Source organism: Pristis pectinata, chromosome 4 (genome assembly GCF_009764475.1).
Source record: "Pristis pectinata isolate sPriPec2 chromosome 4, sPriPec2.1.pri, whole genome shotgun sequence".
In the NCBI taxonomy this organism is placed as follows: domain Eukaryota; kingdom Metazoa; phylum Chordata; class Chondrichthyes; order Rhinopristiformes; family Pristidae; genus Pristis; species Pristis pectinata.
Window position 1 is genome coordinate 63,014,025 of NC_067408.1, and position 13,571 is coordinate 63,027,595.

Below are 13,571 nucleotides of genomic sequence, written 5' to 3' on the forward strand. Positions count from 1 at the left end.
TCCACATATAAATTACAATTACATACACAATTACATTCACACTCTGCATAATCACAGACACCATGTATAATCACAATTACACACATTGCAACCACACACCGTACATACTCACAACCACATAATCCCTATATAAATCATAATTACAATCACACACCACACATAATCACAATCGCACACTAAACGCAACACACAAAATGCTGGAGGAACTCAGCAGGTCAGGCAGCATCTAGGGAGGGAAATAAACGGTCGACGTTTTGGGTCAAGACCCTTCATCAGGACTGTTTATTTCATTCTGTTCATTCCTCCAGCATTTCGTGCGTTGCTCCAGATTCCAGCAACTGCAGAATCTCTTGTGTCGCCACAATACTGCATGTATATTCACAACCGCACATACCATATACCATAATTACAATTACACACCACATGTAATTAGTCAGATAATCCACATATAATCATAATTGGGCACGCAATGACAAACCCCACATCAGTCATACTATCCACATATAGATCACAACTACACACACAATTCCAATCACATACCCAGCGTATCAGTAACTACACACATGTATGATCACAACTGCACACATTACAACCATGCACCACGCATGCCACACATATTCTCACACACAGTCACACGATGCACTGCAAGCCCCGGTGTGGTTGCAGGGGGTGCCGCTTCGAGCTGTGATTGGTGCGAGGGCGGCGGTGCCCGCGTCGAGGGGGCAGGCGGCGCTGGGACGAGGAGGGGTGCGGTCGGCAGCCGGCCGTTGTTGATAGGGCGGCCGCCTGCCACTCTCCGCGGGCGGTCCGCATCTCACTCCGCTGCCCAGCCATGGTCGAGACGGATGGTCGGCTGAGTGGCCGCGGCTCTGCGGCTCCCAGGGCCGTCGGGCTCCTCGCTCCTGTCCTGTGTGTCAGCGCCCTGCAGCTTGTCCTCACCATTGGTTTCATCTGTTACACCCAAAGCCAGTGGCTGCAGGTAGGAGAGCCCCAGACTAACGAGGGGACTGAGATTCATCTGGAGAAACCGGGGTTGTTTCGTGGCTAATGCACCGTCAGAGACCCGGGTTCAGTCTTGACCTCTGGTGCTATCTGTGTGGAGTTTGCGTGTTCTCCCTTTCCAAAGATGTTGGTGGATTAATTGACTGCTGTCCCTAATGGGGAGATTCATGTAGGACTTCTGTAAATAAATGGTAAATAAATTGTGTAAATAAGAACCCTTTTCCGTTCATATGACTCAATGAGAGGGAAAGTTTAAAAAGCCGCGGTACAGTGCGATCACCGGTTTATGCTCTGCCTCTGAGTGCAGGCAGCAGGGTGGTTTGTGTGAAAGTTTGCTGCTGTCCTGTTGTTCAGATTGTGAAACTTCTTCCTTGAATTATTAATCAGAATAGGAGTCACTCACTCCAGGTGAGTGTTTCCTTGGTGTTAAATCATACCACCCGGAATTAGATCCAGTGTGCTCCAGTTGGACCCACTCCACACTCCTGTAATTTTATGCTTTTCAAGTTTTAACCAATTTCCTTGCAGAGATATCTGTTAACCCTGAGCTGTTTCCTGAGTTTACGTTGGGCTTCATTAGAACAGTGCAGAAGTCCTCAGTCAGGGGAATCAAAGTGAGAATGAGATGGGGAATTAAAGAAAGGTGACTGACAATTCAGGGTCAGTCCTGTGGATGGAACAGAGGGGTGCTGCAAAGTGGTCACCCAATTTGTGTTTGGTTTCCTCAGTGTGGAGGAGATGAACATCATGTGCACCAAATGCAGTACAGGCCATTCCCCATAACAAATAGGTTCAGTTTTTACCATGTAAGTTGATTTTGTCCATAAGTTGGAAAATACACTTGATCTGGTAACTGTACCTCCACAGTATTGTAATGAATGGCATCAAAAGTGTGTAAGACTGATAAGAAATAACAATGACTAAAAGTGGAAAGAGAAGAAATGGATCTGCTGTTCATTGAATGAATGTATATACATACAGAGTCATAGAGTTGTACAGCAAGGAAACAGGCCCTTCGGCCCAACTTGTCCATGCCGACCGAGATGCCTATCTATGCTAATGCAATTTTCCTGCACTTGGCCCATATCTCCGTTCCTTTCCTACCTGTCCAAATGCTTTTTAAATGCTGTGATTGCACCTGCCTCTACCACCTCCTCTGGCAGCTTCTTCCATTGACCTACCAGCCACTGTGTGAAAAACTGGGCCCTCAGATACGTTGGACCTTTGAATTTAATAATATTATGGGAGCTCGTTCATATGTACAGGTGTCCATAAGTCAGGCATTCATAACCTGGGACGGCTTGTTCAGTAAATTAGAAGAAGTGCAAGTGAATTGGTGTTTCACCTGGAAGGGCTGATTGGGTTCCTGGATGGCAAGAAGGTAGAAGTGAAAAGGGAGATGTTGTAGCTCCTGCAATTTCATGGGGAAGTGGGGGGTGAGTGTTTGTGGAGATGGAAGTGTAGACCAGGGAGTTATGGAGGGAATGGTCGCTTCAGAATGCTGAAAGGGGTGGGGAGGTGTCTGGTGGTGGAAAATATGGAGGATGACAAATTGAATGTGGAGGCTGGTGGGGTGGAAAATGAGAAGGGGATCTCTATCCCGGTAGGAGTTGGGGTGAGAGCAGAAGTGTGGGAAGTAGAGGAGATACATTTGAGAGATCTGCCAAGAGTGGTAGAGGCGAAGCCACGATTAAGGTAGAAGGAAGACGTCACAGAAGCACTGGTGTGGAAAGTCTCATCATCAGAATGGATGCAATGGAGATAGAGCAGCTGGTAGAATTGAATCATTTACAGGAAGCAGGTTGGGAGAGGTTTGGTTTTCTCAATGTAGAGGAGATAAACATCATGTGCACCAAATGCAATATGGGGTGGTGCTCCTGTGATCTGGGTCAGTTCACCAGATCACAGGAGCACCATCCTGCTCAGCAGGTTTGATGACAATGTTGGGATTGGTCCTGGATGAACAGAGTTAATAGATTAACTGGCCACTGTAAATTGCCCCTAGGTGAGTGGTAGAATCTGGAAGAGGTTGATGAGAATGTGGAGAGAATTAAATAAAGGATTAGTGTAAATGGGTGGTTGATGGTCAGTGTGAACTTGGTGGGCTGAAGGGCCTGTTTCCGTACTGCATCTTCTTTGACTATAGAGTGATTTGGTACTGTTGCAGAAAGGTCAAGAGCACTGAAGTGCCATTAACTTCAGGCGTTAAGCATGGATCTGAGGATACAATGAGAACAATGATTGGAAACACACTGAGAGTTTGAACATACTCAAGGGTGGAATTTCAGCTGAAATCCACGTGGAATAAGTCAGATCTGGGGACATTTGCCAAGGAAAGTGATGTGGTTGTGGAAGTTTTCATCAGCACCTTATCAAAGGCGAGAGGGGAGCTAGAAGCCATTGAGGGTGAGCAACGGTAAGAGAGGCAGACAGAAATCCCCCCTGGAGAAGTCTCAATGAACTGTGAAGAACAATTGAAATTCCAAAAAAGCTGCAGGTGCTGGAACTCTGAAATTAGAAACCGAGTCAACCATGTTCTGATGAAGGGTCTTTGACCTGAAACATTGACTGTTCCTCTTTCCATGGATGCAGCCTGACCTGCTGAGTTTCTCCAGCACTGTCTGTTTCGATGTCAGACTTGCAGTGGCTGCAGTTTCCTGATTTTCAGTTGCTTACCTTGAACTGCTGCACAACCGGGAAATGTAGCAGCCAATTGGTGCACAGAAGATGCTGACAAGCTGCATGAGACAGGTGGCCAGATAATGGATGATGATGCTTTTACAGGTTAAGTGTTGGTAGGATATCAGGGAGTTAGGTTTTGCAATACAGAATTGTAAAAGTAAAAGTATTATGTTGACTATACCTTCCTGATCAGGACTTTGTGGTACACAGACTCTTCAGGCTGACAGTCCATGAATGCTCAGTGATGACAGAATGAGACACAAACTGTTATGAAGTAAACACAATTTCCTTCTAATCTTACACTCAATACAGAATGTGCCTTTGCTGAATACAGTCAACAACCGCAGTTATATCTTTAAAGGCGTGGAGAGATTAAGGAATGAATTTGATTAGCAGTTCCCCTGATGGAATAGGAATCTTGTGCAAACACAGCCAAACAGTGGACGTAAGATAAAGTAGCATGATAGATAGTCCTGTGTTTTGGTAGCGACTGCCCTGAGTCAGCAACAGTGTGCTCTTGTGTCTTGACGTTCATCTCACCGAGTTGCTGACAGTCACTGCACTGAGAAGCCACCCTGTTGAATTTCAGTCATTTACTACACTGAATCCCTGATCAAAGGTCCAGCATTTATTGCATTGACTCTTTGCTATGCAGGATGAAATCTCCAATAACAACTGCACTGAATTTTAGCTGGAGTTGGGGCTTCATCTCCACCATTGTCTGCATTGAATCTATGGAAATGATTCCAAATCTCTGCTTAATTACCAGTTACTGAACTTAATTACTTGTTCTGACTGCAGCAAGACTAAACAATCCTGGTAGCACTTCATGTGCATGATGTAAACAAGAATGTAATGATGCACCCTTGCAAGACATAATGGAGTTATTTTAACCTAATTTGATAGGAACTTGATGGAATTTTGTGAAAAACTGATTGTTATTGACAATTTTATTATTTTTTAAAGAGTAACAACCTGGTGGATAAGGAACAGTGAACGTATTATGAATTTCATATAAAATATTGGAAGTAATTTAGTTAACTCTGAGACAAAACTCTTAAATAATGGAAAATACTAAATTGAGGCACGAGTTGGTTATGGAAAGTGGGAACTGCATTAAAAGATGAGAGACTAAATGGAAAATAGCAGATATTTACAGAATTAATGCATGATTTATCACAAAAGAACTGCAGATACTGTATATTGTAGATATTGAGTGTTTCCAGAAATTTCTGTTTTTAGTACAGCAAATATATATCCCTTTAAAGCACAACAGGAAAAGTGGTTAACAAGAGGAGTTAATACCAGTGTTAGATTAAAGATAAAGGCATATAATGTTGCAAAAAAGAGCAGTAACCTTGAGGATTGGCAAAATTTCAGATTTCAGCAAAGGAGATGAGGAAAGAGAGAGTGAGTGGAATTGTACAGGGTTTTGGTGAGACCACCCCTTAAGTATTGAGTGCAGTTTTGTTCTTGTCTAAGAAATGATGTTCTTTCCTTAGAGGCAGGACAATGAAGGTTCGTCAGACTGATTCCTAGAATGGCAGCACTGCCAAATGAGAGATCAGGTTGACTAGGCTTGTATCCACTACAGTTTAGAAGAATGCGAGGGGATCTAACAGAAACTTACAAAATTCTGATAGGGTTTCATGGACGAGATGCATGGTCGATGTTTTCCCGGGCTGGGAATTCTAGAACGAGGGCAAGAGATTTGAACATGAGATAAGGAGAATTTTTGGATGGTGAACCTGTGGACTTCTCTATCACGGAGGCCATGGAAGCTGATTGGTGAATATTTTTAAGAAGGAGGTGGGTAAATGTCCAGACATGAGGTATCAAAGGGTATGGGGAGATTGGGGTATATGGCATTGATGATATAGAAAACTAGCTACGATCTATCGAATGGAGGAGCAGGCTTGAAGGGCCAAATGGCCTCCTCCTGCTACTATTTTCAATATAGAAAAGTACAGCATAGGCACAGGCCCTGTGGTCCACAATGTTGTGCCAAACTAATTAAGCTAATGGTGCCTAATTAAACTAATCTCTTCTGCCTGCGCATAGGCCATATCCCTCCATTCTCTGCATATTCATGTGCCTATCTAAGAGCCGTTATTGTATCTGCCTCCACTACCACTCCTAACAGCACATTCCAGGCATCCACCACTCTGTGTATATAAAAACAACTTGCCCCACACATCTCTTTTGAACTTTCCCCCTCTCACCTTAAATGCATCCCCTCCAGTATTAGATATTTTGACCCTGGAAAAAGATACTGGCTGTCTACTCTATCTCTGCCTCTCATGATTTTATAAATTTCTATCGGGTTTCTCCTCAGTCTCTGCTGCTCCAGAGAAAACAATTCTAGTTTGTCAAATCTCTCCTTGTAGCTCCTGGTAAACCTTTTCTGCACCCTGTCCGAAGTGCCAGCATCACTTATATAATGGAGCAACCAGAATTGAATGCCATGCTCCAAATGTGGCCTAACCAGAGTTTTATAAAGCTGCAACATAACTTCCTGACTCTTGAACTCAATGCCTCAACTAATAAAGGCAAGCGACCCTATCAACTTGTGTGGCCACTTTCAGGGAGCTATGGACTTGGACCCCAAGATCCTCTCTGTACATCAATGCTGTTAAGAGTCCTGCCATTAACTGCGCACTTTCCCTTTACATTTGATCTCCCAAAGTGCAACACTTCACACTTGCCCGAATTAAACATCATCTGCCATTTCTCTGCCCATATCTGCAACTGATCTATATCCCACTGTATCCTTTGGCAATCTTCTACACTATCTACAATGCCACCAATCTTTGTTTCATCTGCAAACTTACCCACCCATCCATGTGTTCATCCAAGTCATTTATATACATCACAAATAGTGGAGGTCCCAATACAGATCCCCGTGGTACACCACTAGTCATAGACCTCCAGCCAGAATAAAACCCTTCTGTCTTCTATGGGCAAGCCAATTCTGAATCCAAATGGCTAAGTCACTGTGGATCCCATTTATCTTAATCTTCTGGATGAGCCTACCATAAGGGATCTTGTTGAATGCCTTACTAAAAATCCATGTGGACAACATGCTTTGTTCTACCTTCATCAGTCACCTTCATTACCACCTCAAAACTCAACCAAATTAGTAAGACATGACCTGCCCCGCACAAAGCCATGCTGACTGGTAAGTTGGTTTATTGTTGTCACATGTTCTGAGGTACAGTGAAAAACTTGTCTTGCATACCATCCATACAGATCATTGAATTACAACAGTGCATTGAGGTAGTATAAGATAAAACAATAACAGAATGCAGAATGAAGTGTTACAGTAACGGAGAAAGTGCAGTGCAGGTAGACGATAAGGTGCAGGGTCATAACAAGGTAGATTGTGAGGTCAAGAGTCAATCTTATCGTACTAGGGAATTGTTCAATAGTCTTATAACAGCGGGATAGAAGCTGCCCTTGAGCCTGGTGGTACATTCTTTCAGGTTTTTGTACTTGCTGGCCAATGGTAGGGGGGAGAAAAGAGAATGTCTGGGGTGGATGGGGTATTTGATTATGCTGGCTGCTCTACTGAGGCAGCGAGAAGTGTAGACAGAGTCCCTGGAGTGGAGATTGGCTTCCATGATGTGCTGAATTGTGTCCACAACTCTCTGCAGTTTATTGCGGTCATGGGCAGAGTAGTTGCTATACCAAGCTGTGATGCATCCCGATAGGATGCTTTCTATGGTGCATCGATTAATAATTGGTGAGGGTCAAAGGGGACATGCCAAATTTCTTTAGCCACCTGAGGAAGCAGAGGTACTCTTGTGCTTTCTTGGCCCTGGTGCCTACGTGGTTGGACCAGGATAGGCTATTGGTGATGTTCACTCTTAGGAACTTGAAGCTCTCAACCTTCCCGACCTCAGCACTGTTGATGTAAACAGGAGCATGTGCACCGCCCCCCTTCCTGAAGTCAGTGACCAGCTCTTTTGTTTTGCTGACACTGAGGGAAAGTTTGTTGTCATGATGCCCTGTCACTAGGCGCTCTATCTTCTTGCTGTTCTCTGACTTATTGTTATTTAAGATTCGGCCCACCACGATGGTATCTTCTGCAAATTTGTAGATGGAATTAGAGCAGAATCTGACCACTCAGTTGTGAGTGTACAGGGAGTAGAGTAGGGGGCTGAGGACGCAGCCTTGTGGGGCACCAGGGTTGAGAATAATTGTGGCGGAGGTGTTGCTGCCTATTCTTACTGATTGCGGTCTGTTGGTCAGGAAGTCAAGGATCCAGTTGCAAAGGGAGGTGTTGAGTTCCAGGTCTCAGAGTTTGGTGATGAATTTGATTGGAATTATAGTAATGACTGTCCCTAATTATCCATGCTTTTCCAAATGCTCATAAATCCTATCCCTAAGAATCCTCCAATAGCTTCCCTACCACTGACGTGAGACTTGCCCATCTACAATTTCCAGGATTATCCCTATTTTCCTTCAAGAAGAGAAGCAAGAAAAATCCTGGAAATTTTCTGTTTTGATGTTACTAATCTAGTGACCTTGTATGGATATGTAAACAAAAAAGAAAAAGATCTGCAACTGGTAAAGTGGGTCTCTTACAGCCTGAGACAGGAGAAATTAAATAGGGGAATGGGGAAACAGCAGAGAAATTAAACAAACATTTTTATTAGATACAGACAAATAAGCAGCAACAGGTCTGCTGTGAGTGAGGAAATGAGAACGATTAGCATTAGTTCAAAAAAGCAGCTGAGAGTTGGGAAATCCCTCCTTTCCCCTCTTCCTCTCTTCCCCCTTCCCTCCCACCCCAAATGTTCAACCCAAGGTTGGAAAGAGCCAGCGATAGAGATTAGTGGATGCACTGATCGTCATCCTTTAATGCTGTAGTTCCCATAGACTGGAAGGTAGCAAATGTTTAAGGAGAGGTGGAGAAAGCAGGAAACTGCAATTAGCCTGAGATCGGTAGTAGGGAGGATTATGAGAGAAATGAAAGCAGGGCAGAGTGATTGATCAGAGAGAACATGGATTTATGAAATGGAAATCATGTTTAACAAATCTATGGGAACTTTTTGGAGTTTGTGACTAGCAGAATGGATTAGGGGAAACCTGTTGATGTACGTACTTGGACTTTCAACACGCCTTCGATAAGTTGCCACACTACTTAACAAAACTAGAGCACATGGGTTTGGGGGCATTATGCTGAACTGATGATTAGTTAATGGATAGTACGTAGAGTAGGAATAAAGAGGTCATTGGGATGTTACCCCAGCGACGGAAGCCTATAGCTAGAGGGTGCTGTGGGGATTGTTACTGGGTGTGCAATATCTCCAGATTTCTTGATACTTGTGCACTGAGTGTGGGTTGTGTGGAGGATGCTGAGAGGGTTCAAAGGGAGATGCACATGACAGCTGGAATATAATGTGAGGTCATTCACCTTGGTAGAAAAATTAAAGAATTTTTAAATGGTGTGAGATTTGAAAGATGTTGGTGTTCAGAGGAACCTGGCTGTTTTGTACACAAGTTAGTGGAAGTTAACGTGTAGATACAGCAAGCAATTAGGAAAGCAAACAGTTGAAAGAGTGTGGAGGAGATTTACTAGAATGTTGCCGGGTCTCCAGGAGTTGAGTTACAGGGAAAGACTGGACAGGTTAGGACTTTATTCCTTGGAGCGCAGAAGAATGAGGGGAGATTTGATAGAGGTTTACAAAATTATGAGGGGTATAGACAGAATTAATGTGAGTAGGCTCTTTCCACCTAGATTAGGAGAGATAAGTACGAGAGGACATGACTTTAGGGTGAAAAGGGAAAAGTTTAAGGGGAACATTAGGGGGAACTTCTTCACTCAGAGAGTGGTGGGAATATGGAACGGGCTGCCATCTGATGTAGTAAATGTGGGCTCACTCTTATGGACGGGAGAGGTCTGGAGGGTTATGGACTGGGTGTAGGTAAATGGGACTAGCGGAATACCGTTTCGGCACAGACTAGAAGGGCTGAATGGCCTGTTTTCTGTGCTGTAGTGTTCTATGGTTCTAGTTTGTGGGCCTTAATTGAAAGAGGATTTGGATACAAGAGTAAACACTCTTCCCACAATTTCATAGACTTATCTGGAATATTGTATCCAGGATATGTACAATAGGGGGTGTCCAAAGAAGGTTAACCAGATTGATTCTTGTGGCAGCAGGTTTGTTGTACAAGAAGAGATTAAGTAGACAAAGTAGAGATTAAGTAAACCTATACTTTATGGAGTTTAGAAAATTGAGAAATGATTTAAACGATGCATACAACATTCTGGGTAGATGCAGGAATGTTTCCTTTGCCTGGGACTTCTAGAACCAGGGAGTTAGTCTCAAAATAAGGGGTTGGTTTATCAGGACTGAGAGAAGAATAAGTTTCTTCAACCTTTGGAATTCTCTACACAAGAGGGCTGTGGTGGTTCAGTTGCTGAATGTATTTGGAGTAGAGGTTGATAGACTCTGAAATTAAGGGAATTCAAGTGATTATGGGGTTAGTGCAGGAAAGAGGTGCTGAGGTAAAAGATCAGAAGTGATCTACTGAATGATGGAGCTGAATGTCTCTATTTCTTGTTTTTTTTGGGTGGTGTGGAAAACTAGGTTTACACTCTTTCAAGTATATTGTTACAAGAGGTAGGGTAGAGAAACGGTGTCAGTGTCCTCTCCCAGACCGACATCCCTGGTTTTGAGGCTTTAGTCACACTCAGTCAGCTCCATTGGACGAGCTAGGTTGATCACGTGCTCAACATCAGACTCCCACAACAGGCACTCTATTCAAAGCTCTGCTGTGGGGGATAAAGATTCCCAGGCGGACAGAGGAAAGGATTCAAAGATGTGCCCAAAGCGTCCCGGAAGAAACCCAACATCCCCACTGATTCCTGGGAATCTCTGGCGCATCACCACCCGAAGTGGGGAAGGAGCATTCAGGATGGCATGGAGAAACTCGAGTCCAGGTTTTGGGAGAACACAGAAGGAGTATATCGCAGAAGAGTGGACCACCTCACAAACTACTCACTCCATTCACCCAACCATCAGACACCTCCTGCCCCATCTGTGGAAGGGTCTGCGGTTCCCACATTGGCCTCATCAGTCACCTCGGACCCCACAGCACCAAAATGCAAGTAGGCATCCTTGATCCCAAGGGACTGCCTTTGGCAAGAAGGGGTTGGTTAAAATGATCCTCCTTCTGCTATAGCTAATTTCCCTTCCAGTGACACTCTGGTGTCATATAAAACTGCTATGAAGACCACAGATCTCCAGGCAGAACTGAAGGCTGTCGGTCTTGAGAAACTTATTATCCACATGCATTATTAACACATGGGATAGACAGGTAGGCAGTGACCAGCTTCTCCATCACCTTATTGCGAACCAAACAGGTATTTCTGCTCATTTCCTGGCAAAACCAGGGCAGGAGATCAGAAATCCCCGGAGAAAATTCTCAGAATTTAACATTCACTGGACGCCCAGTTTAACCTCATCCAAAAGTCGGTACTTGAGGCAGAGTGGCACTCCCTTAGTACTGCACTGGAGGTTTCCACCTTACATTAGAGACATTTGGATATGGGCCAGATGTGGGCAAATGGGACTAGCTTAGGTGGTGGGCACCTTGGTCAGCATGGACGAGTTGGGTTGAAGGGCCTGTTTCCATGCTGGTTTACTCTATGACTCCTTATTGCCTACACCTCGGGGAAAGGACTTCAATGTGTAACTTTCTGACTCTGACTAAAAGTGTCGTCAGTTGGACCATTCTAACATTTATGATGTAAAAAGTAAATGAGCTTGTGTGTAGAAATAAAGGCAGGTTTTTCATTGCTGTGTTAAAGAACCAACGGAGCTGTTCAGAGGTGGGGGAGTTTTATTGTGAAAATATTCAATGGGCATTTTGCGTCAGTTTTTCCACATGACAGTGAGAATGTGAAGGAGAAGGATAGAGATCACCTGAGGGGAAAAAAAATTGGTAGAATTTTTAGGTGACTTCTTGATGACTGAGGACTTGATCTTAAACCACAGCAAGAAGTCTGGAAGGAGAGAACTGCAGCTCTCTCTGAATCCGCAAGGCAGAAATGTGGCTGATTAAGACCTCCTGTTCGGGAAGGGAGAGGGGAATAAAACAGGTAGCTTTGGAGAGAGAAAATGGTATTCATTGGATGGCACTTTGGGCTGAATGACCACCTGTGGAAATGACCACTCCTGTACTGGCACTTTTTCATAATCTCTTGGAATCCATAACTTGAATTAAAGTACTGAGCATTTAGAAATGTGTGGGCTGAACAAAGCTGGGATTTGTTAAAGGCAAAGTACATTTAACAAAATTATTAGTACTTTTTGAACAAGTGAAGAATAGAAAAGAATGCTGTAGAAGTAGTGTTTTTGTTCCTTCATTTTTTTCAGGATATGGTCATCACTGGAAGGGCCAGCACTTCTTGATCATGCCGAGTGGCCCTTGAAATGAGTGGTTTGCAAAGCCATTCTGTCCTGTAGAAATTTATGATGTGTATGTAGATTATTCAGCCCTTTGTGTCCAGAAATATTCTTTGGATAGATCCCTCTTCCCAGCTCCTGCAGCTTGTGGCTCTTCGAGTACAACCATTACATACTTTGATTCTATCCAGAAATACTTGGCATCTTACGTAATCTGTGTACTGCCTCCCTCTTATGACCTTCTTGCTGTCACGTTTCTCATAAGGTCTTTTTTATTCTAAGAATCATTCAATCATTTGTTGTTGTTGACTGAGGTGATACTTGCTGTGGGGTTTTCCAGCTGTAACATGCCTCTCTCCTTTACAGAAGAATGTCAGTGGAATCTCTGAAGAGTTCTTGCAGTGCCTGAGACTGATTTCTGATTTTAACAGTAGTGGCCCGAATCTGTCAGAGGCAGAAATGCAGAAGGTCTCCAAGTCTTGCTCCCAACCGCTGCAAGGACTGAAGCAACTTGTCAAGCAGGTGAGGAGTTTGTGCAGCTCCTAGAGGCAACTTGCGATTCAACTGCTCACTGAATGTGTGCATCGGCGCCACTGAGCTTATCGCTACTCTTGAAGAAGTGGGGTTAAATTTGCTCTTGCTGCTGTTACCTGGCTCAGAATGTCGTGTTTGTTGTCAGAAGATTGTAGGTTCAAATCCAATTTCACGGATGCAAAACATAACACTTTCCGATACGCCCAGTGCAATATAGACAGGGTGCTACATTGTTAGTGATGTCATCTTTTGGACCAAGGTCTCTCTAATAGTTTTTCCTATGTCCTGCTCAATATTTATCCTCCAGCCAACATCATTAAAACAGATTATCATGCTGATGTTTGTAGGAGCTTGCCTCAGGTAAGTTGGCTGCTGTGTTACTCATGCTATGACACTAGCTGTACACTTCAGGCATGAGGTGCTTTGGGACATTCTGAGGCTTGGGAAAGCCATGGGTAAATAGAGTCATACAGCAGAGGAACAGGCCATTTGGCCCACTGAGTCTACGCTGAGCATCACGCGCCCATTTACACTAATCCAATTTTATTCTCTGCATACCACTCACCTACAGAATAAGACTATTTACAGCAGCCATTTAACCTACCAACGCACACGTCTTTGGGATGTGGGAGGAAACTGGAACACCCAGAGAAAACCCACGCTGTCACGGGGAGAACGTGCTAACTCCCCACACATAATTCAGCACCCTAGGTTAGGATCAAGCCTGGAGTCACTGGAGCTTTTAGGGAGCAGCTGTGCCACTGTGCTGCCTTTTTTGCAAACCTTTTCATCAGTTACTGTTGTGTGCACAGGAAGGATTGTTGCTGCACAGGAGTAAAGACACGTGATACCTGTTGTATGATGGAGCACAGTGGAGGTAACTTGATTCATCATTGTGGGTCAAAACCCAGGTGCCCAGTCACAATTTGGAACATC

At 44.0% G+C, this 13,571-nt stretch overlaps 1 protein-coding gene across 3 annotated transcripts in view; it reads left to right on the top strand.

The window, feature by feature from the left end:
• Positions 1-788: 788 nt before the first annotated feature.
• Positions 789-13,571, top strand: part of tnfsf11 (TNF superfamily member 11) — a 30,705-nt gene continuing 17,922 nt past the window's right edge. Inside the window, exons 1-2 of one of the 3 annotated variants that reach the window (XM_052014405.1) lie at positions 789-979; positions 12,468-12,623. In XM_052014405.1, the coding sequence (XP_051870365.1) occupies positions 833-979; positions 12,468-12,623 (303 nt within the window). In that variant the 5' untranslated portion in view covers positions 789-832. Of the gene's footprint in view, positions 980-1,075; positions 1,194-12,467; positions 12,624-13,571 lie in introns of those variants that run through there. The other 2 variants (XM_052014406.1, XM_052014407.1) reach the window with 2 other exon arrangements.